The sequence below is a fragment of the Ascaphus truei genome, chromosome 12 (genome assembly GCF_040206685.1).
Source record: "Ascaphus truei isolate aAscTru1 chromosome 12, aAscTru1.hap1, whole genome shotgun sequence".
In the NCBI taxonomy this organism is placed as follows: Eukaryota; Metazoa; Chordata; class Amphibia; order Anura; family Ascaphidae; genus Ascaphus; species Ascaphus truei.
The window spans coordinates 50,440,825-50,467,349 of record NC_134494.1 but is presented as its reverse complement, the minus strand read 5'-3'; the positions used below and the strand labels follow the sequence as shown (position 1 = coordinate 50,467,349).

Here is a 26,525-nt window from a genome sequence, read left to right as displayed (position 1 = left end):
CTATCCATCCATTTCCCACCCCCCCCCACCTATCCATCCATTTCCCCCCCCCACCTATCCATCCATTTCCCACCCCCCCCCCCACTTGTTTGTCTCCTTCCGTCCCCCCCCTCTCTTCCCCCCCCCCCTCTTTCTCTTTCCCCCTATAGAAAACGGGAAAATGTTATTGGTCACTACCTGATTGTATTGAGTTGAAATGTTATGGACATTTCTGTATGTACATTAATATGTGAACGTGTCCAATAAAAAAATTGTTACCAAAAAAAAAAAAGTTTCTGTTTTCAAGGAGAAGACGGCAACCTACAGATTCTTTAACTGACCCCCAACAGTACCACATGACACCCTACCAGCACCCCATGCCCTCTGCCACCAAACCAGGAGTAGTCGACTCCATCAGCTTCACATGGGTGGGGAAATCCAATAATCACATCATTCAGCTGCAGATCATGTGCTCCCAAGTTCCCTGTGTGGCTTGAAGCAATACATCGGGGCAGCACAGGAAGCCACACCCCAGCCCTGCCCTGCCCCCGTCTCTTCTCCTTTTGGCTGCATACAGTTAATACACATTCTAATGGCAGATACAAAGGCTGTGCCGGTGGCAAGGGTGATACATGCAGCTGGCTTAGGATGCTGCATTCACTGTGCCCATGTGAATAACCACTTCTGTACCTGGCAAGAGGACAAGGGAATTTGCGCCGGTTATAAATTGTGCGTTTAGTTTTATACTTTCTGAACCAGGAGGTGAACTCCTCTCCTGCTATAGGGACTGACAATGCACCTAAATCATAGCGGCTTGTAAAGTAAATGTGACAAGGAGCCTACGTGTGCTGCTGAATGGATCTGCAAGCTTTGATGCACACACACACCTGGAATGTCTCCTATTTCATTCGGTGTTGCACAGGATAGGAGGCCACAAGAGGCCCAATTAGTTTTTTTTACTCTGTATACACACACGCACCTAAATGGTACAAACACAGCATGCTGCAGGGTCCACAGCTTATAACCCCCACGGAGGAACAGCCGGGAGTTACCGCTATACTCTGAGATTGTGGCACACAAAGTATTGCGTAGCATGGTGGGGCGCCATCTCCGAAAGCAGAACTTTCTGGGGGGGGGGGGGGGGGGGGAGGAGGGGGCAGCATGTGGCCTGTCTGTTCTCCCCAGAAATTAGCCCCACGCATACAAATACCATTGCCAACTATGGCATGTACATTTCTCATGGCTGATCTGCCTTTACATAGTACAAACATGTAGTGTGTCTGTGTGTGTCTGTGTGTGTGTGTGTGTGTGTGTGTGTGTATGTATTCGAATAAGTCTCCCTCTGAAACGTTACCTTTTCCTCTAAGAACGGCGTGCTAACCGGAAAGCAGGACCAGAAGTGCCGGAGCAGCTCACCCACTGCCACGTACAAGTGTTTCAGTTCCGTCTGGATGTCATTTGGCACCATCTCTGAAACAGGAAGACAGACTTCACCCCAACTCTTTAGCTCTTCATAAAGATAGAAGTAATTACTTCCACAGTAATAATACAGATTACAGTGATAGTATTTTCCTCTAGCCTCCCCCATGGCAGTGTAAAACACGACCTGCTACATAGTAGATGAGGTTGAAAAAAGATGTACGTCCATCAAGTTCAACCTATGCTAAATTTAGACAACAGAGACTTTATCCTATATCTATACTTCCTTATTGATCCAGAGGAAGTCAAACAAAAAACCCCAGTGACATATCATCCAATGATATCTCATAAGGGGGAAAAATAAATTCCTTCCTGACTCCAAGATTAATGGCAATCAGATTAATCCCTGGATCAACATTCTTCCCATGTTTACTTATTTGGTATATCTCTTTCCTTTCTAAAAAGATGTCCAACCTTTTTATAAACAAATCTGTTGTATCTGCCATCACAGTCTCCATGGGTAATGAATCCCACACTGTAACTGCCCTTACTGTAAAGAACCCTTTCCTTTGTTGCTGGTGAAATCTCCTTTCCTCCAACCTTAAAGGGGCGACCCTGTGTCCTTTGTACTGCCCTTGGGATAAATAGTTCTTTTGAAAGCTCCCTGTACTGTCCACGAATATATTTGTATAAAGCTATCATATCCTCTCTTAGACACCTCTTTTCTAATGTAAAAAAGAATCTAATTTAGCTAGCGTCTCCTCAAATTAGATGGTCCATCCCCTTTAATAATTTGGTGGCTCTTCTCTGCACTCTCTCTAGTTCTATAATGTCTTTTCTAAGGAGTGGTTCCCAAAATTGTACTCCATATTCAAGGTGAGGTCTTACTAATGCTTTGTAAAAGGGGCATAATTATGTTTACTTCCCTTCCATCCATTGCCCGTTTGATGCAAGATAAGATCTCGTTTGCCTTTGCAGCTACTGCATGACTTTGGGCACTATTGCTAAGCCTGCTGTTTACAAGCACTCCTAAATCCTCCATCAAGGATTCCCCCAATTTAACCCCATTTAATTTGTAAGTCGCCTGTTTATTCTTGCTTCCCAAATGCATAACCTTACATTTATCTGTATTAAACCTCATCTGCCATTTACCTGCCCACATTTCCAGTCTTTCCAAGTCCTTCTGGAGAGAAATGACACCCTGCTCTGATTCTACTACCTTACACAATTTAGTATCATCAGCAAAGATGGAGACTTTGCTCTGGATGCCAACCTCAAGGTCATTAATAAACAAGTTAAAAAGCAGGGGTCTCAGTACCGATCCCTGAGGTACTCCACTGACAACCTTAGCCCAACCTGAAAAGGTTCCATTTATGGCAACCCTCTATGTCTGTCCTTCAACCAGTTTTCAATCCAGGCGCATATATTTTTACTGAATTCAATTTGCTTTATTTTGTACACCAACCTCGTGTGTGAAACCGTATCAAAAGCCTTTGCAAAATCTAAGTTCACCACATCAACTGCATTACCCTGGTCTAAATTCCTACTTACCTCCTCAAAGAAACAAATGAGGTTAGTTTGGCATGATCTATCCTTCATAAATCCTTGCTGACTATTACTAATAATGTTGTTTTCCATTAGGTATTCCAGAATATTATCCCGTATTAAACCTTCAAGTAACCCTCTGTGCTGGAGGAACTATTCCCTTGGCTGCTAGAGGAATCAGTCTCCCCAGCCTTGCCATTTCTGACCTGACACTCCCAATATCTTCACTCAACATGGCAAATCTATTGGGATGGGTCAGCTCAGAACTGGCCTGCCTCTCCCTATCTGTTACCCAGCTACCTACCTGGTCCTCATTAACAGCACCACTATCTGCACCACTATTCGAAGCAAGGGCCTGCACAGTGAGCTCTAAATCCGTTTTGAGATTGCCAATGTCCCTCAATATTGCAAGTTGCCTCTTCAGATCAGCAATCTCTGACTCTAAAGAGACCCCCCGCTCACACCTCTCACAGCGGTATGCTCCTTGGAACAGCTGCTCCAAGTGCACATACATGTGGCAAGATGTGCATTGAGTGGCATTTTCAATCCTGCTCATTGTAGCAACTATGAAGTTTATAAGTACTAATAATAAACTGTACTTCAATATACTATACCTTGTTTAACCCCTTCCTTGTTCAAACGGCTTCTGATTCTAAGGGCACACTTAATACAACCAGCACTTGAAATCAACCAGTCACACAGATCAGCACACGCAAGCCAAGTGCCTTAAAGCTACAGACCAAGCAATATCCTACATTGGGGTTTTTAAATAAATCAATTCTGTACTATGGGAAATACATGTAGCATTTTATATTTTATTTTTTTAACAAATCTGAACGACATTTTTAATGTATTAGAAAGTAACAATCATTTTGTGTTTCTATAGCAACCATTTACAAAGTCACATCCCCTTCCTCTTCTGAAACAGGCTCTGGCGCACCCCTTTTTGAGCCCTGTCCTCTGTCTAGCAGTGCACCAATTGTATCTAGTGACTGCCTGGCCACATGATCTTCCCCACAGAAGGTTGATCCTTTTCTGCTGCACTGACAGCCATTTAGTGAACCCCCGAGCCAAATATTCGCTGATCGATCAGAAACATAGCTAATTACTTATTGTGTGAATTGTATTGATGCACATATTAAAGGGAAAAAATAAAAACGCAGCTTGGACTGCTGCTTTAAAACTCTGTTTTGTCATTTAAGCAGGTGAAGCGGTTGGGTATAGAAATATACCGTATAGAAAGTTAACTTCCTTCCTACCTCAGCTGGGACGCACAATTAACCCTTTAGTAACTACTGCCATGGGAGATGTGCAGGAAACAACGTTTTTCTTTTGGAATTTGATTTTCCTTTTGCCGCTTAATAACACAGACTTCAATGTCACATCACGCAGCAATTTTTCATTCAGAGATGTTGTGAATCTTCAAGCAAATAATTGAGCAGCTTCATGACAAAATATGACTTGCCCTGAGAATTGGGAGAGGAGTTGGGTGTAGACTGGGTTACTAATCTAGGTATTTATACCTTAAAAGCAGCGTGACAGGTTGCAGTGTTTACATTTTTTTATTTTATTTATAGGGGTGAAGCAGGGGGCCGCCGGAGCTGAAACCCGTTCATTTCAGCTACGGGGACCCCGCTTCCCCAGATACCCGCTTCCGTAGGGGGCGACGGTATGAACGTCATGTTTAAAATGTCCCTTGTCACGCGGGCTAATAGGAAGCTGAAAGGGAGGACGTCACGGCTTACTATTGGCCCGTGGGACGTTTAAGCCGCCATTATGTTAGTCCCAACTAGCCGCGTCGGAGCTGCTACCTGCAAAGATGCTAGCCCCCCCTAAGTATCTCAGGAAGCAGGGGGACCTGGGACCCGAGATTAACACGGTCCAGCTCCGGAGCCTGTAGCTCGGCCCCTGCAAAGTACGGTGTGTTTTTAAGCAGCAATCCAAGCAAACCGGTTTTATTAAAGTTGTTTAAACATAATATTGAATCTCCGGACATGAACCCCACCCATTCATTTCAGCTCCACGGACCCTCCCCCCCCCCCCCAAAATATTTACCTTTGTAGGGAGTGCTGGCACCTTTCTTCAGTTTAAATGTCCCGTCACGGGCCAATAGGAAGCCACACCAAATTATATCACGGCTTCTTATTGGCACATGTGACGCAGGACATTTAAAACCGCCATTATGTGAACCCCAGCTAGCCTAGCCGGAGTGGCTACCGGCACCCCCTACAGAGGTAAAGTATCTCGGGCAGCAGGGGGTCCTTGGAGCAGAAGCTAATGGTATTCAGCTCCGGAGACCGCTACTTCAAACATATTCAATCCGCTGGGACTGCTGCCTTCGCTAGTGCTGCTGCAAAGCAGGGGTGCGCAAGCTTTTCTTGCTGCCCCCCCCCGCCTGCTCTCCTCCGTTGTCACGCCCCCCCTTACTTCAGTGCGGCGTCATTTGACGTCACGTTACCATGGCAGCCATGACGTCACATGACCCTGCGGCGTCATTTCACACCATGGTCACGCGTCCTGAAGCCGGCTGAACCTCAGTAAGTAGAGGTTGCAGAGGCCTCGCGCTGTACCTCTACAACCGCCCGCGCCCCTCAAAAAAAAAAATCTTGCGCACCCCTTCTGTAGAAGAAACCTAGCAGTCACATTCAGATTACATGTAGCCTCTTACTGCCACTCTGTTGTAACAAGACATGTAAAAGGCAGCATGGGAAAAACGTAGCTGGTTTAACCTGATGTGCAAATATTCCGTGAGTTTTAGCTCTGCAGAGGTGCGGGAGCTGCCCAAACCGCTGCTGTCTTTTACACGTTAGCAACAGGACCCCCACCTACAGCAGGCCCTTTAACTTGCAAGACAAAACGTGCCCCCTGAAGGGTAGTGACGTCTGGACTATAATGCTGCGTGTGCAACTGCAGGGACATTAACACGGGCAAAGTGCATTTTTCCCCCACAGCGAAACTGATTACAATGCCAATGTGATGAAAATAGATGCTTCAGATAGTATAACAATGCTTACACAATGTGAGAAGCCCGGCCATTTGTAAGCATTTTCAGATAGATATAAAACAAATGCCACAGTAAACGTCCGGCCCGCCTACTTGTTTTCTAACCCGGCCCAATGGGAAAGCAGGGGAAGAGCAGCTGGTGACCCAAATGGAGGAACTCACGGTTTATGGCTTGCTGTGTTCCGCCCTGCATCAACGCTCCTCCGGGAGACAGAGCCGAGATCGTCCCACTAGCAGCACCGCTGGAAAGAACCTGGAACGGCAAGGAGCGAAACCCTGATGAATTTGTAACGATCATGCATTGCTGGAGCTCGTCTGTGCAAAATCTGCTCCACACAAATGTAACTTCTGTTCCGAAACCGCATATCAACATGCACGGTTTCTATTAGTTGAGCCATGATTAGCAGCATCATGACAAAATATTAAGTGACATGCCCTGAGAATTGGGAGAGGAGTTGGTCGTGACTGGGTTACCAACCTAGGCATTTACAGGTTGCAGTGTTTAAAAACATTTTTTTTAGTGTAGTTCGTTATAGGGTTGAAGTAAGGGGTCTCCTGAGCTGAAATACGTTAATTTCTGCTTCCCAAGATACATTTAAGCCGCCATTATGTTAGTTTCAACTATTCCCGTCGGAGCTGCTACCTGCAGAGATGCCAACACCCCCTACGGAGTATAAGAATCTCTGGGAGCAGGGGGTCCTTGTACACGAAAATTAATGTGGTTCAGCTTCAATCCTATAGCTAAAAACAACCACTGCAACCTGGAATGCTGCTTTAATACACCAGCAAAGCTAACTGCAGCGTGAGGTCATACAGTCGCTGCAATGCGTCCAAGCCCCTCTGGCACTGAAGGTGCTAAACTGAAGACAAGGATTCTGGGTAATGCCAACACAAATGAGCACAATGTAGGAGTCAGTTTAGTTCTGCACAGATGTAGTGTACATGTAGTGATCGTGCACCAGTAATCAGCCCTTCTGCAGACCCGCTTCTGTACAGAGCAACATCAACTTCTCCTCATCTTCTAGGTCAGAGGAAGACAACTCCAGTTCTAAAGAGCAACTAACAGGTCAGATGTTCAGGATATCCCTGCTTCAGCACAGGTGGCTTGAAGACTGAGTCACTGATTGAGCTACCTGCGCTGAAGCTGGGATATCCTGAAAACTTGACCTGTTGGTAGCTCATGAGGACAGGGGGTTGGCTTCCCCTGCTCCAGGTCTATAACAGCAGGATTATGTCAGTCAGCCCGGATATCTTACTGCCCCTTTGCTTTTACAGATTATTTTCTAATACTCCTTTCTCCCCATGCGACAAAGGGAAGCCGGGGCCGGCCAAAAGCAGTGAGAGCCGATCATCTTACTTCTGGGCATGTTAAAAATAATATCCACCAACATATTCCGACTAGAACCGAGGAGAATAAAATAACGAGACCAGAGCAGTCAGGCCGGGTCCGTCCCCATGTCAAACCGTACCGGGCTTAAACGGAGAATAAGACAGAACGTTAATAGTGTCCTTGGCATCCTACGCGTTGAACTGCGACGGAGACGCTTCCTACCTGAGTTAGCCTTGGTATGTAGTTTTCCATTTGTTGTGTAATACTATGAAAAGAATTAATAATATCCTGACTCGTTGCATATTGCTGGGACTGGATCGGAGTTGGACCATGGTAATACCTGGGGGAAAGGGGAAAAATAAATGGTGAAAATTATTTTTAAAACACTAAGGAAAACCAACAAAATGTTCACCAACAAGAGAATGCTACAAACTAGACGCACTCAGAACAACCTTATATTTATCTTTATCGCTACCACTTCTCACTAAAATAGGACTGAGACATTCACATTGCTATGGGGACATCATGAGAACCTAGTCCAAGATGAGAAGAGTGCGTAATCAATATTGTGTGCACACAAAAAAAATAATCTACTATATATTTGTAAACGTCTGCTGTTCGCTATGCATTTGGACCCCACTTAAGATATTGTTGCCAAATTGTGCATGATGGTTCCCGAGATCAAGGAGCAGGTTTTTGTGTAAGTTTGGATACAATTCACAGATGACAGCACATAAATCACACATGGCATGATCCCATCACACAACCACTTCATCTTGGCCGCTCTGAAACTCCAATTTGCAGCACTAGCAAAAATACAGGAGCAGCCGAAGTTCTTCCCACGTACGAGATCAGAGTTTGGGACGAGAGGACAATGTCCCACAAACACGCAGCATTAAAGGCCCTCGATCTAACACTTCATGAACCAAGTGGCAATGAAACTATTATGGGTGGAGTTGTTGCTGGTTTTTTATCCCAAAAATGTAATTATCCATTTATAAAATGGCAGAATTATTTTGATTTCTTACAATTCCCGAGCATTGCCGGGAACTTCCAGCTAGTCTTATATAAAGAGAGCACGGCGGTGAAGCAGGCGAGCGATTATCATGGCAAATGAACCATGGCACAAACATGCGATGTGCTTTCCCGGCCCAATGAGAAAACCTACAAAGTTCTAGTTAGCGGGACACCATCACATGGACTCCGTCAATCTTTACATCCGCGGGAAAAAGAAAACGGCTTCTATTCCAATTCAATGGGCAATGTTCTGATAAGGCAAACCGGGATCTTAAAACCGCAAACACTCGGGGGGGACATGTAGAGATGCCAGATTGATCTAGTTTAGCAAGGTTATAGGTGCAGCTCTTCATATCTTCATAGAGCCGCCCGCCAATACAAGGCTTTCAGGGTTGACGCTTAGGCCGAGCTCACACTGCCTGCTACGGCCACGCTCGCTCCTGCAGCACAGCGATCTGTGAGCTAGCTGCAGGAGTAGGGTCACGGCGATTGGGGGTGTGATAAACGCGTCACAAAGCTGGTTCGCCTTTATTCGCTGAACCAGCTCACGTGACGCGACTGCAGCCCGATATTTCAATTTGGGTTGTGGCAGAAAAATGTCGCAGCGTCAACGCTGTACTTTGCCGCCACAAGCAGTTTCTAGTGTGACAACTCTCATCCACTAGCCTCAAAGGGCGCCGAATGTGCGCGCGCACGTCGCGTAGCAGGCAGCGTGAGCGAGCTCTTAGAAGACATCAGGTCACTTTAAAGGCGTTGCAAAGGGGGCAAAACATGTAATTTGGCAACCGTGATATTTTATCTCAAAGAATTAGTCATTTTTTTAAATAAAACACTTTAATAAGTAAACATGTTTTTTGATAAAGAAAACCAGCCTGGTACACAAGTAGGGGTAATGACTGGGCTTATATTAGCGGAGACTTGCGACATGATAAATACAAATATCCCACTAGTACGTGTGTTAACCCTGCGGTGCATTAACCTTTCCTATTGCCCAACATTATCCCATTCTTGTCGTGTCAATCATTTTATACATTGCCTTTTTTTTTTAATGCATTTAAAATGACCCCAGCTCAGTTTAAAGGAAGAATGACTGTCTGCAGCTTGATGCAAAGGTGTTTACAAATGTTCTGATCTCAAGTTTCAGATAGCAGAAAAGCTTGGAAGGTAACAGGTATACAGGAAACACTGAATGTTTGTGAAGCCCTTGTGAGATGCAGCTTACCTATCTGACTTCTTTAGATTCAGTGCAATGGGCTTCACACCGTTATTCTGCCCTAAATCTTCATAGTCAATGGACTCCTGTAATTTCACCTACAACACACAAAAAAGCGGCATTTTGCTTAGCAGTTTCCACATTCAGCCAAGAGAGGTCTGGCCCAAAACAAGTATAACACACCATGTACTTGCCAGTATATGCTAGGGCAGAGGTTCCCACGTCCAGTCCTCAAGAACCTCCAAAAAGGTCTGTTTTTAAGGATATCCCTGCTTCAGCACAGGTGGTTCAGTCAAAATGACAGCAACCTGTGCTCAAGCAGGGATATCCTTAAAACCTGGACGGTAGGGTGGTTCTTGAGGACAAGTTGGAAAACACGGTGCTCGAGCACCCTTATACAAACTGGAACATATATTACGTAAACAAACATTCTCAACAGTTAGATGTCGTCATACAGCAGCCCCCACCAAAAGGGAAAGGCGACGCCGAAAACATCTGTACTGTAGCTACCGAATTAGTGGGGTGGTTTAGCCTCAGGAGCAGACAATATAGTTTGGCTTCCAAGAAGCACCTGGGTTGCAGTCCAGTGAATGAGGAGTGAATACTTGACAGGTTACCTTTTTCACTGGGGGTTGAAAAAAGTCCGAGTCCCTGGAGTTTCCATCGGTGCTACTGGTTTCACTGCATTGGTCATTTTGTGCTTCCCTTCAAAGACAGATGAAAATGTGGTTAAGACCGTTCCGGAGAGACGAGGCATCATCACGCAGAATAGAAAACACTTAGAAAGAACAGGACACAAGTAATAGTCCCACTTCACAACAAACACTGGAGTTGCTAAATAGCCACAACTATATTTTATTGGGGGTCTCGGAAGCAGAGTTCCAGCAACTGTTTTATTTTTTTTTTTAAAGAGATCAACAACAATCTCCATATAAACGATTATAAAATGATTAGGAAGGTGGCAGAAATACTAACCGGGAGGTGACCGTTACCTGCTCCACCACAGCTCTTTATTTAAAGAATTCTTTATTGCAGTTTAGACAAATTAATCTCTTTGATTAGGGCTCCAGCATCTTTTTTTCCCCCTACAAAAACACCACTCGTTAATACCCATAGAATACTTTCCGTGCCATGCTTAAGGAGCGCTACAAAAACACCACTCGTTAATACCCATAGAATACTTTCCGTGCCATGCTTAAGGAGCGCTACAAAAACACCACTCGTTAATACCCATAGAATACTTTCCGTGCCATGCTTAACGAGTGCTTTCAGAATTGTAACATTTGTGTTGGCTTTTCAAATTTACATCCCCAAAAGTGGAATGCTCGATGACAAGTAACGGCAAAAATAATCCCGCACCAATGGTCGGACACCGAGTGTCAGGAGTTTCTATTTAGCCACGGGAAGGAAGGCAGCAGAAATTCAGGCATCCCAGTGCGTTATAAAGCAATATATAGAAAATCCCAACGCCGTAAATAGTTTACTCCTTTCAGTGACAGAATGACCACGGTTTCTGCGTTACGGATATTCTGGCTTCATGGCCATGTGATTGCTTCTGAAAAGATTACATAGCTCTCACACTCCCCCCGGACGTTTAGAAATGGAAGGGTAAGTATTACTTTTCCATTTCAAGCAGCAAAACACGGAGCACTGCGCGATTTAAAAACACGTAGCACTGCGCGATTTAAAAACACGTAACACTGCGCGATTTAAAAACACGTAGCACTGCGCGAATTTAAAAACACGTAGCACTGCGCGAATTTAAAAACACGTAGCACTGCGCGATTTAAAAACACGGAGCACTGCGCGATTTAAAAACATGGAGCACTGCGCGATTTAAAAACACGGAGCACTGCGCGATTTAAAAACACGTAGCACTGCGCGATTTAAAAACACGTAGCACTGCGCGATTTAAAAACACGGAGCACTGCGCGATTTAAAAACACGTAGCACTGCGCGATTTAAAAACACGTAGCACTGCGCGATTTAAAAACACGTAGCACTGCGCGATTTAAAAACACGTAGCACTGCGCGATTTAAAAACACGTAGCACTGCGCGATTTAAAAACACGGAGCACTGCGCGATTTAAAAACGTATTTCTTCATTACAAGAATTGAAGCAGGGGGCTTTACGAAAATTAACTGCGTTAATTTTCAGGACCCCATTTCTCGAGATACTTGCATCGGTAAGGGGTGCCGGTATCTGCAGCCAGGGAACTTTTGTGCCCAACAAAATGGCGGCTTAAATATCTGGCAGGCCAATAGGAAGCCGTGACATCCCCTGTGGCTTCATATTAGCCCGCGTGTCCTTGGCATTTAAACATGGAGATACCGGCGCTCCCTATGGAGGTATCTCTGGAAGTAGGTGGTCCCCGGAGTTGCAATTAACACAGTTCAGCTCCGGAGACCCCTTGCTTCAATTCTGTAACAATAATTTAAAAAAAATGTAAAACGCGCAGTGCTACCGGTTTTGCTGCTTTCAGCTTTGAGCGAAAAGGGTATGGACTTTCAGTAAACACAGGTTGCGGGTTGGAGACGGGTACAGCAAGGGGCCACTGGACACGCGTTCCACGATAACAGATTCTGCCTCGTCAGCTAAAAACACCATGTCAGGATCACCCCAAAAAACATAACGTACTCTTTTCTGAGACCCGCTGCTAGCACCATGGCACTGTGATGATTGAAGCGTTTAATAATGGCGGCATTGCTATTCTCCTTCGTGGATTTCGAGTTTGACGTAGATGGCGCAGAGGAAACTCCATAGCCCTGCAATGAAAACATGCAACACGCAGGTCGCAAGAACAACTCCCCGTTAACATGCTGGAAATGAACACTAGCCAAAGCTGGAATTTTTGCTACAGAAGTTTCAGGCTGTAATACGGAGACTTTATAATTGCCCTTCAAGTTTACTAAATAAGATGGAGAAAGTGGTGCTCCACGTCAGGTTCATCTGGGGGCCTTAAATTGCACAGTAACCTTATTGAAGTGCATGGGATTACTATAACGAGCATCAGTTTATTAATAAGGTCGTCAGAGAGAAACCATTAAAGTACAGAGAGTCAGTGCAATAACAGGATCAAGCTATGTGCTGGGCATAAAACAATAATATCAAGCCCTCTCAATTATATACACTACCAATACAGGTGTTTAGGTTAAATGTGTATTAACTAAGCAGTGTGATTCCATAAGACAACGTACGGCCCATTCACTTTAATGAGCTGGATGGGGTCGGCTGGCTCTGGGGAGGGGTGGGGTGTGGGTTGGGATAAGGGCTGTTGTGTGTGTATATCCCTTACTTACTGATAAAACCAAAAGTAGTTCTATAGAGGTGAAATTAAATCTAATAATGGTCTCTTGGTAGCTAGTTTCTCGCATTCCTTTGCTGGCACTCCAAGCCTGTGCTCCCCATCCCATCCACGAGTGTCACAACCCCAAATTACAAGCATGTAAAAGATCACATTGCCATAATATTAATGTTGTACAAAATATTTGACATGCTCAGAGTTCACAGAATGCTCTGCATTCATCTGCTGCAGAGCTCCCGTGCGTAACCCGAATCCCACACAAACAGGTCATACCTCATCCGAGCACTTATCTTCCAGGGCCAACAAATCTAGCAGTGGGTTCTTCACCCCCTGGGAGACCATAGATTTTAAGCCTAAAATCAAAAACAACAGGTACATTGGTGGTGTTGGTAGGTTTGGTGCAGGGGTGGCCAACTCCAGCACCTAAAGAGCAACCAACAGGTCAGGTTTTCAGGATATCCCTGCTTCAGCACAGGTGGCTCAATCATAATGACTGAGCCACTTGTGCTGAAGCAGGGATATCTGGAAAATCTGACCAGTTGGTGGCTCTTGAGCACTGGAGTTGCCCACCCCTGGTTTAATCTGTTGTGTGTATATATAGCGCGCGTGTGTGTGTGTGTGTGTGTGTGTGTGTGTGTGTGTGTGTGTGTGTGTGTGTGTGTGTGTGTGTGTGTGTGTGTGTGTGTGTGTGTGTGTGTGTAAAAAAAAAGTTTGTGCAAAAGTTAAAAGAATTACACAAAAAAAAAAATGCCAAAATGTTACATTAAGGGGTTTACTGCTCTGTCTAAGCTACAATTTTTTTTTTTTTTAACCCAATAGTGGAGAATACAATGTGAAACACAGGCCTTGCATCCTGTAGAACAGTACCGACTTCAAAGTTCCTGCAAGTATCCTACACTCCAGTTCCTGCAAGTATCCTACACTCCAGTTCCTGCAAGTATCCTACACTCCAGTTCCTGCAAGTATCCTACACTCCAGTTCCTGCAAGTATCCTACACTCCAGTTCCTGCAAGTATCCTACACTCCAGTTCCTGCAAGTATCCTACACTCCAGTTCCTGCAAGTATCCTACACTCCAGTTCCTGCAAGTATCCTACACTCCAGTTCCTGCAAGTATCCTACACTCCAGTTCCTGCAAGTATCCTACACTCCAGTTCCTGCAAGTATCCTACACTCCAGTTCCTGCAAGTATCCTACACTCCAGTTCCTGCAAGTATCCTACACTCCAGTTCCTGCAAGTATCCTACACTCCAGTTCCTTCTATGCTGATTTACAGAACATGTTTACATTCTGCAGGAATGACTGTGGAGTTGCTAGGGAATATGGCCATTGACATCACTGACAATGCGTATGAACCAAGCTTTCCTGTCTTTTAGAGAAGACAGACTGGAGCGAATATTGGTCTGTGTCGGAAATATTGGCTTGCAATGGCTGTAAATTGCAAGTCTGGCTAAAGAAACACCTGATACAGTACAACTTACACAATTAAACTTAACCCCAAGTCCACAACTGTACCTTTCTCATCCAGTTTGGCGCACTCCGCAAACAAATCTTTCGAGCCCGTGTTGAGTCTGTCCCGGTGAAAATAATGAGACTGGAAAAATCGCGTCCAAAACTCTTTCTCCGTCATGGTGTGGGGGACGTTTTCTGCATATTTCAGCTTCACTGTTGAGAAGAAAGACTGAGTGACTCCTGTTTTAGCTTATGGACGTGTTAAATGCCACGATATGGAGTTAATATATTCTGGTCATGCAAAGAAGTGCACAGAAATGTCAAACAGCAGGCGGAATCTCCAAAAATCAGCAGATGTGACTAAATCAAGTAAGATGAATACAATTCTCTCACAGTGACAGTCTTTGGCAAAGCGCTATGACGCGTGGAACGCGTTAGAGGTTGCCCACTGTGTGTTTTTTTCCACTTGTTGCTATGTAATCGGCTGAGCAATAAATATTTTCTATAGCGATCCAGTTTGCCATCCTTCTATGCTGTGCACGTGTCACCCCTCCCCCATGGGAGGACTTCCGGTATCGTTTCGTCGACAGTCGAGTGTACGCAGATTCCCAGAGCAGTGATCAAGGAGGTCGTGAGTAATACCCCCTCACAGATCACACACACTATGCTTTCTAGACTGAATTTAACACTGCTGGATATTCTACATTGTTACCCTTTAGCCATTAATGGAGGTGTGTTTGTCCCTTCAGTGTGACTATATTCACTACCCCTCAAGGTGTTCATTTTAGGCTGTGGGTATCTCCTTTATAGGAGTTTCTATTTCAAGTAATAGTACCTTTGGACTTTAAAGGAATCCGGAGTGGCTCTTTATTTTCATATGCTGCGTTCAATTTCCTATGGGTTATTCAAACACATGAGATTTGTACCCCAACATATATATATATATACATATATATATATATATATATATATATATACAGTGTTCGACAAACCTATACATTTGCTCGCCCCGGGCGAGTGGATTTAACCCCCGGGCGAGTAAATATTGGCCCAAGCAGCACACGTTTGACTAATATATATATATATATATATATATATATATATATATATATATATACACACACACACACACACACACACACACACACACACACACACACACACACACACACACACACACACACACACACACACACACACACACACACATATATATATACACATACACACATATATATATATATATATATATATGTGTGTGTTTTCTGAGCGCTACTGTGTGGACTTGTTCCAGTTATCCATTCAGTCTAAGAAGTGCACAGAAATGTCAAAAAGCAGGTGGAATCTTCAAAAATCACCAGTTGCGACTAAATCAAGTAAGATGAATATAATTCTCTCACAGTGTGGTACTGTGACGAAGGAGAGCTAGAGGTCAGACAATCCATTAAAGAGACACCAGAATGAAAGCTGGAGATGGGATGAGAGGGAGCAAGACGACCATCATTCAAAGAATGGTTAACTCAACTTATGTCTGCTCAGTACCTGGCATTGTACAGTCACACGACACTCCCTGTGGAGGTATAAGCGACTTTCATCACTTTGTGCTGATTACATTTCTGCCATTAGGAGTGAAACGCAGTGTTCTACCTGCTAGATTATCTCCTCTACTTTGTCCTTATTACTTAATTAGTGTCAAAATCTCCAGTACCATTGGTAAACTATATTAAAAAAAAGATTATTATTAGGAATATTTAAACAGCAATCCAGTCCTACTCTGTGGGATCCTCTGGTTCCTCCAAACAGTGGAGAATTCAAATGTAACATTGACTGATAAAAAATGATCAGTAGATAATTAGCGCTGATTGGGCACAAACACGTGGAAAATCCCATTGACTTGAATAGGGGCTTCAGTGTGTTGGAGCATGTTTGACACCAACACACTTTAGTGAACACCCCCCCCTTGGGTCTGCCAACAACACTCCCTGTGCAGTTTCCTGCTGGTAGTGGAATGGAATAGAAGAATGGTCCGAAAACACTCTATTCTTTCTGGGGAATACAGAGCATCAGAGGTAAAGTGAATGAGATTAAACTAAATGTGAAGAATGTGCCACCACGAATAATGGATACAACAACTGCTAGCGAGGGGATTCAAAGTCCGTGCTCACCAAGGCTATGGACATTACAGCCAACTGGAACCTTACTCTCTCACTGTTTCACTTACACAATGTACACACAAAAAAACACATCAAGGGTATCCTGTGGTGGTAAAAAGAGGAGTTCCTACCTGCTGGATATGTCCTGAATATTGATTCTATGATATCTGAAGTCAAGTTATACCGCAGACCATTGCACCCATCGGTTTGAGGTCGGACATCCGCCTAAGACCACACAAGACACCCCAGTTAGCTCGTGAAATCTGCCGATCCCCCGCTGTGTAAAAGGAGTGTGTGTGTGGCCTGGAGTATGACTATACCACCGCACACACCAATCTCCTTGGTTCGTTCTATGTAGCCCAATGTGGCAGTTTTTGGATGAAAACCCCCATAGAAGTCAATGGGGATTTTCGACCCAAAACGGCTGCTTTGGACTACATAGAATAAGGCCTACAACCCATCCTCTTCCTACACATCCCTGTCAAACCCACCCATTCCTTCACATAATGTAAAGGAAATTACTTGTGGGGCCTCAAACACAGCCACCTCTGAGGGTTTCCTAAGGATTACTCGTCTCTGAAGGAACCAATGCTACTTTAGATATAAATGCATCATTACCTCATGTACATCATTTCTTAACTAACCAATAAAGCTGCAGTCTCCCTTGTCCATTTCCTTCAGCTCTGGGGACCCCCGTTACCATTATAATTACGGGTACAAAAGCAGTGTGTTCCTGCTCCTCTAGGGGAAACAAAATGGCTTTTTAAACCTCTTGTGTTACGCGGGCCAATAGGAAGCCCCAACGTCTTCCGTTGTGACTTCCCATTGAGCCCTGGGAAGTGGGGGATTTAAATAACAGGAAGTACTGGCACTTCTTTAGGGATATATAGAGACAGATGGATAACTATGGGGTTCCCAGAAATCAAACAGTTCAGCTCCAGGGACCCCTTACTTCCAATCCTGGTAAATAAAAAAAGGGGGAGGGGTGGATGCAGCAAGTATTGCATATTCCATTATAAATTGTTGATGTGCCTTTTAAATGAAGGTTTTGGTACTTCATTTGAAAAGAATTGAAACATTTTAAGATACATAATAAACATGCACGAGTTCCATTGTCTGAGGTGCTTTCACTTGCTATCAGAACAGGGGCTTTGAAATGTGCATTCCCATGACAAAAACACACACCCAAAATGTGTTATTGTGACTACATGTACCCACCGCACACCCTTACCCTCCTCACCTTGTCCTATTAAACAAGTTGCACGTCCATGCACTCCTTCAGTCTCTGTATTACTCCCAACATCATTTAGATTGGGGCAAAGGAGTAACAAGAGCTTACAATCTTTCATTTTCATGTATTATGCACATATTCTTATTTGTATTGTTCTCCCTGTACAGTGTCATATATATCATCTCTGTAATGCACTGCGTACATAGTTGGCACTTGGGTTGTAAGCTCTTCAGGTCAGCGACTCCTCTTAACGTTTACTTTTATGTCTGTAGCACTTATTCCCATTATGTCTCCTACTATTGGTTACGTGGTACTGCTGTGACGCGCTGTGTACCTGAACGGCCCTATACAAATTAAGCAATACACAAACACAATTCTATGAGGTCATCCAGATCAATTACTGGCGTATAAAAACAACCCCCCAATTCTTCTGGAACGGGAAAAACAGTTTTCAGAGAACGTTGCAGGACTGACCTTTAATAGACCATTGAATATATTGATAGTGATTAGGGGTTTTGGCCTATATGCATGACTCGATGCGAATCGCGTCGGAATGAATAGTGTATGCACTTGACTGCTTTCATACATTTCTTTGTAACAGTCTTTCATCCTGCAGTTGTCCTGAGCTTTTAGTGCAGCAATAAAGTTCTAAATGGAGAGGCTACAATTGGAGAAATCCGCGCTCGTACTGCATTAGATGTCGTGTAAATGACAGATCCCCTTGCTGCTAGGTGCATAGAGTTACTCCCCACAATCTCCTAGATGAGATAACCCGAAGGTCTCTCTAAGAAAAACGATACAGAATATGCACACGCCACAAAATATGGGAACCCCTGGCTAGAAGCCTAATAGAAGCCAACAGTAGGAGGTCGAGTAGCAAGAGACCTAGGGTTGGGCCTAGAAGGAAGGGAGCTAGACAGCAGAAATATGGGAAACACAGAGACTGCCCAGGTCGCTCGGTAGAATGTATTCCCCGCTCGAGCGTCCTGGTTTCTGCCTCAGCCAATGGGTGCGCGCGCTAGGACAGCCTCATGTGACCTCGATGCGTTTCACTACAGTGTGCTTCGTCAGGGGGTCCCCTGCGGGGAATACATTCTAGCGAGTGAAGGCGCAGTCCGGGCTGCTACATCAGCACGATCCTCGGCGACCCGTTTTTCAGCTGCACGGTCAGTTGTGTCCTCTCCCTCTGGGGTTTTTGTCTTAGTTGGCTTTATATTCCTTTGTTCCGCTGCACGGTCAGTTGTGTCCTCTCCCTCTGGGGTTTTTGTCTTAGTTGGCTTTATATTCCTTTGTTCCAGGCAGATGTTGCCTTGTGAAGTTTTGCAATGTTATGTCGTGTCTGTAGTGATATATTTAGTCACTGCAGGTGCTTAGTTTTTGTTACACATTTGGGTATTTTGGTTGTTTTAGTCTTGGGTTGTCACCCATTGCGACTCCTGTATGTTATTGTATGCTGGTTATTTTAACCTGCGAGGTTAAGGGACCTGTATTAAATAATGGATTTGTATCGAGCCCCGGTGCGCTGTGCGCATATTCTTTATTGCTAAATGGACAGCCTCTTTGGATTGTTTTTACTTTCGAGTCTTTAATGACATTACATTGTACCAACTCCTTACACAAACCCCTAATGGACTGTGTGTCGGCATCCAGGTTGGCAATTGATTGATTATGGCTTATAGACAAAAGCGTTAATCTCCAACACAACTTACCAGGAACGCAGCAGATATGCCCACATCCTGCTTCATATTAGACGATACGGCGCTGTCCAAAGAGTTCAGGCTAAGTCGATTGGACCAGAATTCCTCAGCGCTGATCACCTGACTCACTACAAGGTCCTTATAGAGCTGGAATAAGACGGGATCTTCCTTCAGCATTCTACCAAAACCAAGGGGGGAATGAATTAAACAAAAAAGAGAACTTAGAAAAATAAATAAAAACAGGGTTAGGGTCATACCATCGCCTTTGTAGTCTTAAAAGTAGCTGTAGCCACGCAGTCTGCCTAGGGGTTTACTGCTAGAGTAAAAGTGCTTTGCCACCTGCCATGCACACACGGCAATGCAGAACATACAAAGGATGAAGACTTGTACACAGATAGATGGGGCGACACCTACTTTAATAACGTAAATACATCACGTTCCTTTGTACATTCCTAACATAACTTAATCTTCTCAATAAAACCTGCCACTGTTATGAGCTCAAGTTATCCAGAGGCTACTGTGCATTGATAGCAGATAAGATACAAAGCCTTTATAGCAACAACATTCAAATGTAAGCGTGTTATACTCGGACAGAATTGTGCAAACTCAGTGTGTTTATATTTCAGAGGGTTCCAATAAAAAAAGTATATTGTACTATGCTTTTGACAGTCAGGTGTGACTTTATAGACACCAATCGGTATAACCGCGTGATAACGGGGTCCATAAGGCAGGTTTGGGGACCTGTGGAGGACATGCAGATATACTTATGGGAACATTCACTGCTGATAATGTCTTCCCTGTGCGTTGACCAACAAACCTGCCAATTTTTCTTGCTTGCTTTCTTACTTAGGATTCCCTTGTGTTTACCGCAAGCAGCTTTCAAATCATTTCCTATATTAACTTACAGCAAACAAACACACCACTCGTGAGCACATTCACATGTCTGCAACCCTGCCTTTCCCCATTATCTCTTAGCATACAGAGCTTCCACTGCAGCTAGGGATCCTGGGTAATGACATGCATATGAGCACAGTGTCACCTTTTGCTTCTTACCTATTTAAACATGAAGCCCTATAAGCTTATGCCAGCACAGCCTGGGTTAAAGAATTGCATAGTCAGTAACCCTACAGTAACCCTACTCACAGAGGTTGTGACCCTTTGGGCCTACTCAGTGCGAGGTTGGTTATAGTGGCTTTGCAGTGTGAAGCTGGGATAGGTTTCAGCACACAGATTAACCGCTAAGCCTTCTGAGAGGCTGTCCTATAACAATTACTGCACTTTCAGTCTTGCCTTTCCCCTAAGTCTCGCTCTCCCTAGCTTCAGAGCAAGACCTCTCGGTCTTGTATCTTGCAGATACTGTTGATGTATTTGAAAGCAGGAACAGATCTGGAACAGTTCTGTATGTCACACGGTGCTACAACAGGGAATGCCATGAGGCTTTTTCCTTTCATGAAACAACATGTCAACAGGCATTCAGAGTTCTGGCCAAGGGAAACAAGTTTTGTGATTTAGAGCAAAGTTTTGGTGATCTTTATCACCAGAACCTTTATCAAGATAAAGGGCTAGAAACGTTGATCCTATTATTACAACGCATATCCTTTTAAAAGACCAGAAAGTCCCATTTATATACACTGTTCCGGATCACATACAGTATCTATACGGCGCACCAGTGCACAATTCTTCCCTGTATTTCACAGACTCTTTTCCTAGCCCGCCTCTCTTACCGGTTCTTTTCCTAGCCCGCCTCTCTTACCGGTTCTTTTCCTAGCCCGCCTCTCTTACCGGTTCTTTTCCTAGCCCGCCTCTCTTACCGGTTCTTTTCCTAGCCCGCCTCTCTTACCGGTTCTTTTCCTAGCCCGCCTCTCTTACCGGTTCTTTTCTTAGCCCGCCTCTCTTACCGGTTCTTTTCTTCAAGTTCTTTATTGGCTTTCCTCTTGAACTTGGGAAGCAGCTGCTGCAGAAGCTCTTTCACTGCGTCCCGGTCTTTTATTGCTGTGCTTTCGTTGGAGAAGTGGAAGTTTGTCGTCTCTCCCACGTGGAGAACGAGTTGGAGCTGAACTTTAGCTTTGCCTTCTGGGCTGATTTTCTGACCTGGAATAAAATGAAAATGCCCGATTATGGATAGATTGGAAGCAGAGGGTCTTCTGGAGTTGAACTTTATTTACCATTGTACTCCGCTCTTAAGTGAACATCATGGCTGCCAAATCTGGCAGGACCTGCAGGCCATTAGAAAGCCGCAACGTCATTGGATCCAAATCCTATTGGTATACAGCGGTAGCCATGTTGGATTCTGCACTGAAAATGGTCACTCTCATGGGAGCCAGGGGGTACCCGGAGCTCAAAACGACACGGTTCAATTCCAGAGGATCCCTTGGTTTCAATGAATTTCACATTTTGCCAGGATTGTCACTTTAAGTGAAGACTAGAATCAGAATGGGTGTGCATTACAGCGCTGGCTGGGTACACAGCACTGTACATAGAACTGTGCAGACACAACGAGTCCCTGCGTAGTACGGCTTACAACGTAAAGTTGGCGCCTGAGGTTCTATGAGATTAAGTGACTTGCCCAAGGTCACAGAGAGAGCGGGGAGACACTGGGATGTGTACCAGGTTCACCTGCTCCAAGGACAGAAACATTACCCCTGAACTACAGCTTAGCAAACTCCAAGTACAAGTTTTGATGGGTTAATGGTACACAACTGCATCGATCTCTCAAAGTACTTGGCCGAAACCATTAGCGCAGCGGTCTCTCCTCACATTGTTTAAGCCCTTTGGGTGCGCCAGGAAGTAGCCACTACATCATGGGCCCGACACTCCAGGGACCACATGACACAGTGGCAACACCATGCCTTTTTTATGCTTGTTTTCCGGGGGAGATCGTGTGCCTGCGCTGGTGCCATCTGAAACGCAGGGAAATGGAAGAGGACTCCTCTTCCGTTTCACATGATGCCGTGGTCATGTGACTGCGATTAGCCACAGGGGCCGTGGCACTATGGTTTTGTGAGGATTCGCCATCCTGGCGGTTGCAGACCATCTCCTCACCCCAACAAGCCTTCCGTGTCGGTCACTCAGGATGCGCGGTCTCGTGGTCCCAGTACGCGCGCGGACCTTGCGCGGCCTGATCCCCCGTCCACGGATTCGGACCCCGCCTCCCGCTCTGATGCACGACGAGTGCGTTCGGTCAGCCTCCCTGCTGATGCGCGGTCTAAGCCCCGCCCCAGTGATAGACAGAACCGGCGTGAGTGTGACGCGCGCTCTCGGCTCCGCCCCCTGACCTAAGTGACACGCGCGGGTCGGCGCGCGATTGATCCCGCCTCCTCGTCCCAAGGGCACTCAGAATCGGCGTGGGAGTGACGCGCACTCCAAGCTCCGCCCCCTGACCGTGACCCATGCGAGCAGTTCCTCCCCATCCTCGATTAGGCTGCATCATAGGGCACACCTGTGTGCATCAGCAGCCTATCGGTGCGTACTTCCTGGTTCCACCCTGGCTGGCTATTGGAGGCTCCGCCTTTATATACCTTCAGTCTGCTCTCATTCTTTGCTGAGCATAGTCTAGTGCGACGCCGTGCCTTGCTGCATTCTAGCGCCAGACCTTGCCAATTAACCTCTTGTTGCCTGACCCTGCTTGTCTCTTGGATTCCGCACTTCACTCCTGATTCGGCTCCGTCCAACCATTCTCCTGGCTCCAGTCCTGACCTTGGCTAAGTACTCCAACGATCCGATATTCTCCAATCCTGAACCTGGCTACGTACCACGACAATACGCTACTCTCCAATCCTGAACCTGGCTACGTACCACGACAATCCGCTACTCTCCAATCCTGAACCTGGCTACGCACCACGACAATCCGCTACTCTCCAATCCTGAACCTGGCTACGTACCTCGACAATACGCTACTCTCCAATCCCGAACCTGGCTACGTACCCCGACAATACGCTACTTTCCAATCCCGAACTTGGCTACGCACTCTGACGATCCGCAACTCTCCGCTCCTGAACCTGGCAAGTACTTTGATTATTCTCCAATCTGTAATCCTGACCTGGCTTGAACGACTACTCTACATCCTAGGCGCACCCGCGTGGTTATGGGTCGGCGTTAACCAATTCCCTACCTCAGCACCGCGGTCGCGCTTCGTTTGTGGTGAGCTACGCGTTACAGTTTTAATCTGTTTGAAACTTTTTTTTGTTTGTTGACCTGCTACACAGGATTGCCCTTTTAAGCCCAGATCTGCAAAGCTATTAAATATTATAAATGATATAAAAACCAAATAGGTCAAATGGAGCATGGACTGTCTTCTGTGTTCATCATTCTGCAACGCCAATACGGGTTTCTAAATAAGACTGTATACACCTGGCTACTTACACTTGATGTCTGCATATACGTGGCTGACTGTAAACCTGTCCTTGCCTTCGGGTGCCCACGCAACCCTTTCAGCCATGAGGTAGAGGGCCCCATCCTGCTTCTTCTGACGCACCTTCTTGACGATCAGTAAGACTTCTTCGGATGACGTGGCCATTGTGGTAGTAGGAGGGTGCTGTGAAACACAGAGACTACCGATTCAGTTATGTGATGGGTTCGAGGTAGGCAGCACAAATCACTTGCAGACAAACCATGTTCGCAATGATACCTCCACCAGGCTCACACCATAATCAACATCAAGATAAATCAAACATACAAGGCCAAGCCAGCATTGGCATCCACGATGAGGTCTTTTCTGTCGCTTGATATCATCATTGAAACTTGAATCCTGTCATTTTTATCCTGCTTAACCCCATTATGGCTAAGGGTCCAGCAACTCAGAGCTGCTCCCTGGCAGTAAAAGGGTTCAAATATATTACTTTTCTGCAGATTTCACCTTTTAAACATTTAAATGTGGCACTGATTATTTATGCGGCAGGTGGAAATAACACTGTCCTGGACACACATCTATTTTTGGTGCCGTTTGCGGAGGTGCCAAATTATTAATCTTGCCTTGCATCCCACCGTAATTGTTAAAATAAAACCCGTATATGACACCAGGAACCTTATACACAGCAGGGAAGGACAAAGATTGCCATATTGGTCCCGTGGGGAGAAAAAAGGGCATTATTGTGGGGGCTTTGACACACAGACTTGAACCAACATGAAAACCATGGCCAGTATCTATTATTACCCAGGTGCTGACGACTCAACTGAGTGGAATAAGTGTTAGTGGTAACAATGTTCTAATGACAGGGCAGATTATGGTTAAGTATTTAGACAAGTGTAATGTGTGCAGACCAATATGAGACATGCACTGCTGATAATGTTTATTGTTTGTACAGGGGACTGTGCAGATTATAGTTCACATGTTAAATCTAGACCACTTTTGAATAATATAATATATCACAAGATGACAGTGAGCACAGCCGTATGACAGGTACAATATATCACACAATATAATATAGAAATCATAAGATGACTGTGATGTGAGCACAGCAGTATGACAGGTATAATATTATATATATCACCAGATGACAGCGATGCGAGGAACAGTATTATGACATATATCAGCAACACCTCCTATATTATATACAGTGTGTCATCATCATCATCATTATACTATCTAATATCTGTCATAGGGCGAGGTATATACTGTATATCACCAGATGACAGTGATGTGCACACAGCACTATGACAGATATTAGATAGTATAATGATGCCTGCACTGATGAAACAGCATATAATATAGGAGCTTATAACACTGTATAGGATACTGTATAAATAGGACAAACAGTATAATATAGGACACATATACATATATATATATATATATATATATATATATATGACACACTGTATAATATAGGACATATATATATGACACTGTATAATATAGGACACACTGTATAATATAGGATATATATATATATATATATATATATATATATGACACACTGTATAATATAGGACACACAGACACTGTATAATATAGGACACACTTATATATATATATATATATATGACACTGTATAATATAGGACACACAGACACTATAATATAGGACACACATATATATATATGACACTGTATAATATAGGACACACAGACGCTGTATAATATAGGACACATATATATATATATATATGACACTGTATAATATAGGACACACTGTATAATATAGGACACACTGTATAATATAGGACACACAGACACTGTATAATATAGGACATATATATATATATATATATATATATATATATATATATATATGACACTGTATAATATAGGACACACGGACACTGTATAATATAGGACACACTGTATAATATAGGACACACTGTATAATATAGGACACACAGACACTGTATAATATAGGACACACAGACACTGTATAATATAGGACACATATATATATATATATATATATATATATAACACTGTATAATATAGGACACACGGACACTGTATAATATAGGACACACTGTACAATAGGAGGTGTTGCTGATCACAGAGCCAGTTCCCGCAGTGACAAGCTGCGGACATAGCACTCAGGCACCCCGCGGCTTCAGGCCTTGTCCCCCGTCCCACTATCCCAACCCCCAGCTCCTCACCACTCCCGCACCGCTCTAGTGAGGGGGCCGCCGGTCACCCGCACACAGCCCGCGGCTCCATGCCCGGTCACCGCTTCCTCTTTCCTCCCTCCAGGGGCTGTCTGGCTACGGCCCGCCCCACAGGACAAAACACTACCACTCGCGGTCGCTCTCGGAAGAAACCTGTTCATTGGCTAGCTCTGGTCACGTGTTACCACCCGTGACGTTGCTTTGTCAGCTAGCAGAGCAGAGCAGTGGGTGTCTCTCTCGCCACAGGCACAGGGACATGGCGGCAGTGTCCTGCTGCAGTCCCCGGCCTGAGGCACGGGGACACGGCGGCAGTGTCCGGCTGCAATCCCCGGCCTGAGGCACGGGGACACGGCGGCAGTGCCCTGCCCGAGTCCCCGGCCTGAGGCACGGGGACACGGCGGCAGTGTCCTGCTGCAGTCCCCGGCCTGAGGCACGGGGACACGGCGGCAGTGTGCTGCTGCAGTCCCCGGCCTGGGGCACGGGGACACGGCGGCAGTGTCCTGCTGCAGTCCCCGGCCTGGGGCACGGGGGCAGTGTCCTGCTGCAGTCCCCGGCCTGAGGCACGGGGACACGGCGGCAGTGTCCTGCTGCAGTCCCCGGT

General features: G+C 45.1%; 1 protein-coding gene across 3 annotated transcripts in view; it reads right to left on the bottom strand.

The window, feature by feature from the left end:
* GTF2H1 (general transcription factor IIH subunit 1) overlaps positions 1-26,082 on the bottom strand; it is a 29,354-nt gene extending 3,272 nt beyond the window's left edge. Inside the window, exons 1-13 of one of the 3 annotated variants that reach the window (XM_075567688.1) lie at positions 25,927-26,082; positions 23,706-23,877; positions 21,242-21,434; positions 19,356-19,521; positions 16,547-16,640; positions 14,326-14,475; positions 13,085-13,164; positions 12,145-12,272; positions 10,124-10,211; positions 9,516-9,604; positions 7,499-7,616; positions 6,109-6,199; positions 1,334-1,449 (exon numbers count right to left, since the gene is read on the bottom strand). In XM_075567688.1, coding sequence (XP_075423803.1) covers positions 1,334-1,449; positions 6,109-6,199; positions 7,499-7,616; positions 9,516-9,604; positions 10,124-10,211; positions 12,145-12,272; positions 13,085-13,164; positions 14,326-14,475; positions 16,547-16,640; positions 19,356-19,521; positions 21,242-21,434; positions 23,706-23,859 — 1,467 coding nt within the window. In that variant the 5' untranslated portion in view covers positions 23,860-23,877; positions 25,927-26,082. Of the gene's footprint in view, positions 1-1,333; positions 1,450-6,108; positions 6,200-7,498; positions 7,617-9,515; positions 9,605-10,123; positions 10,212-12,144; positions 12,273-13,084; positions 13,165-14,325; positions 14,476-16,546; positions 16,641-19,355; positions 19,522-21,241; positions 21,435-23,705; positions 23,894-25,915 lie in introns of all 3 variants that reach the window. The other 2 variants (XM_075567687.1, XM_075567689.1) reach the window with 2 other exon arrangements.
* Between the last annotated feature and the right edge of the window lie 443 nt (positions 26,083-26,525).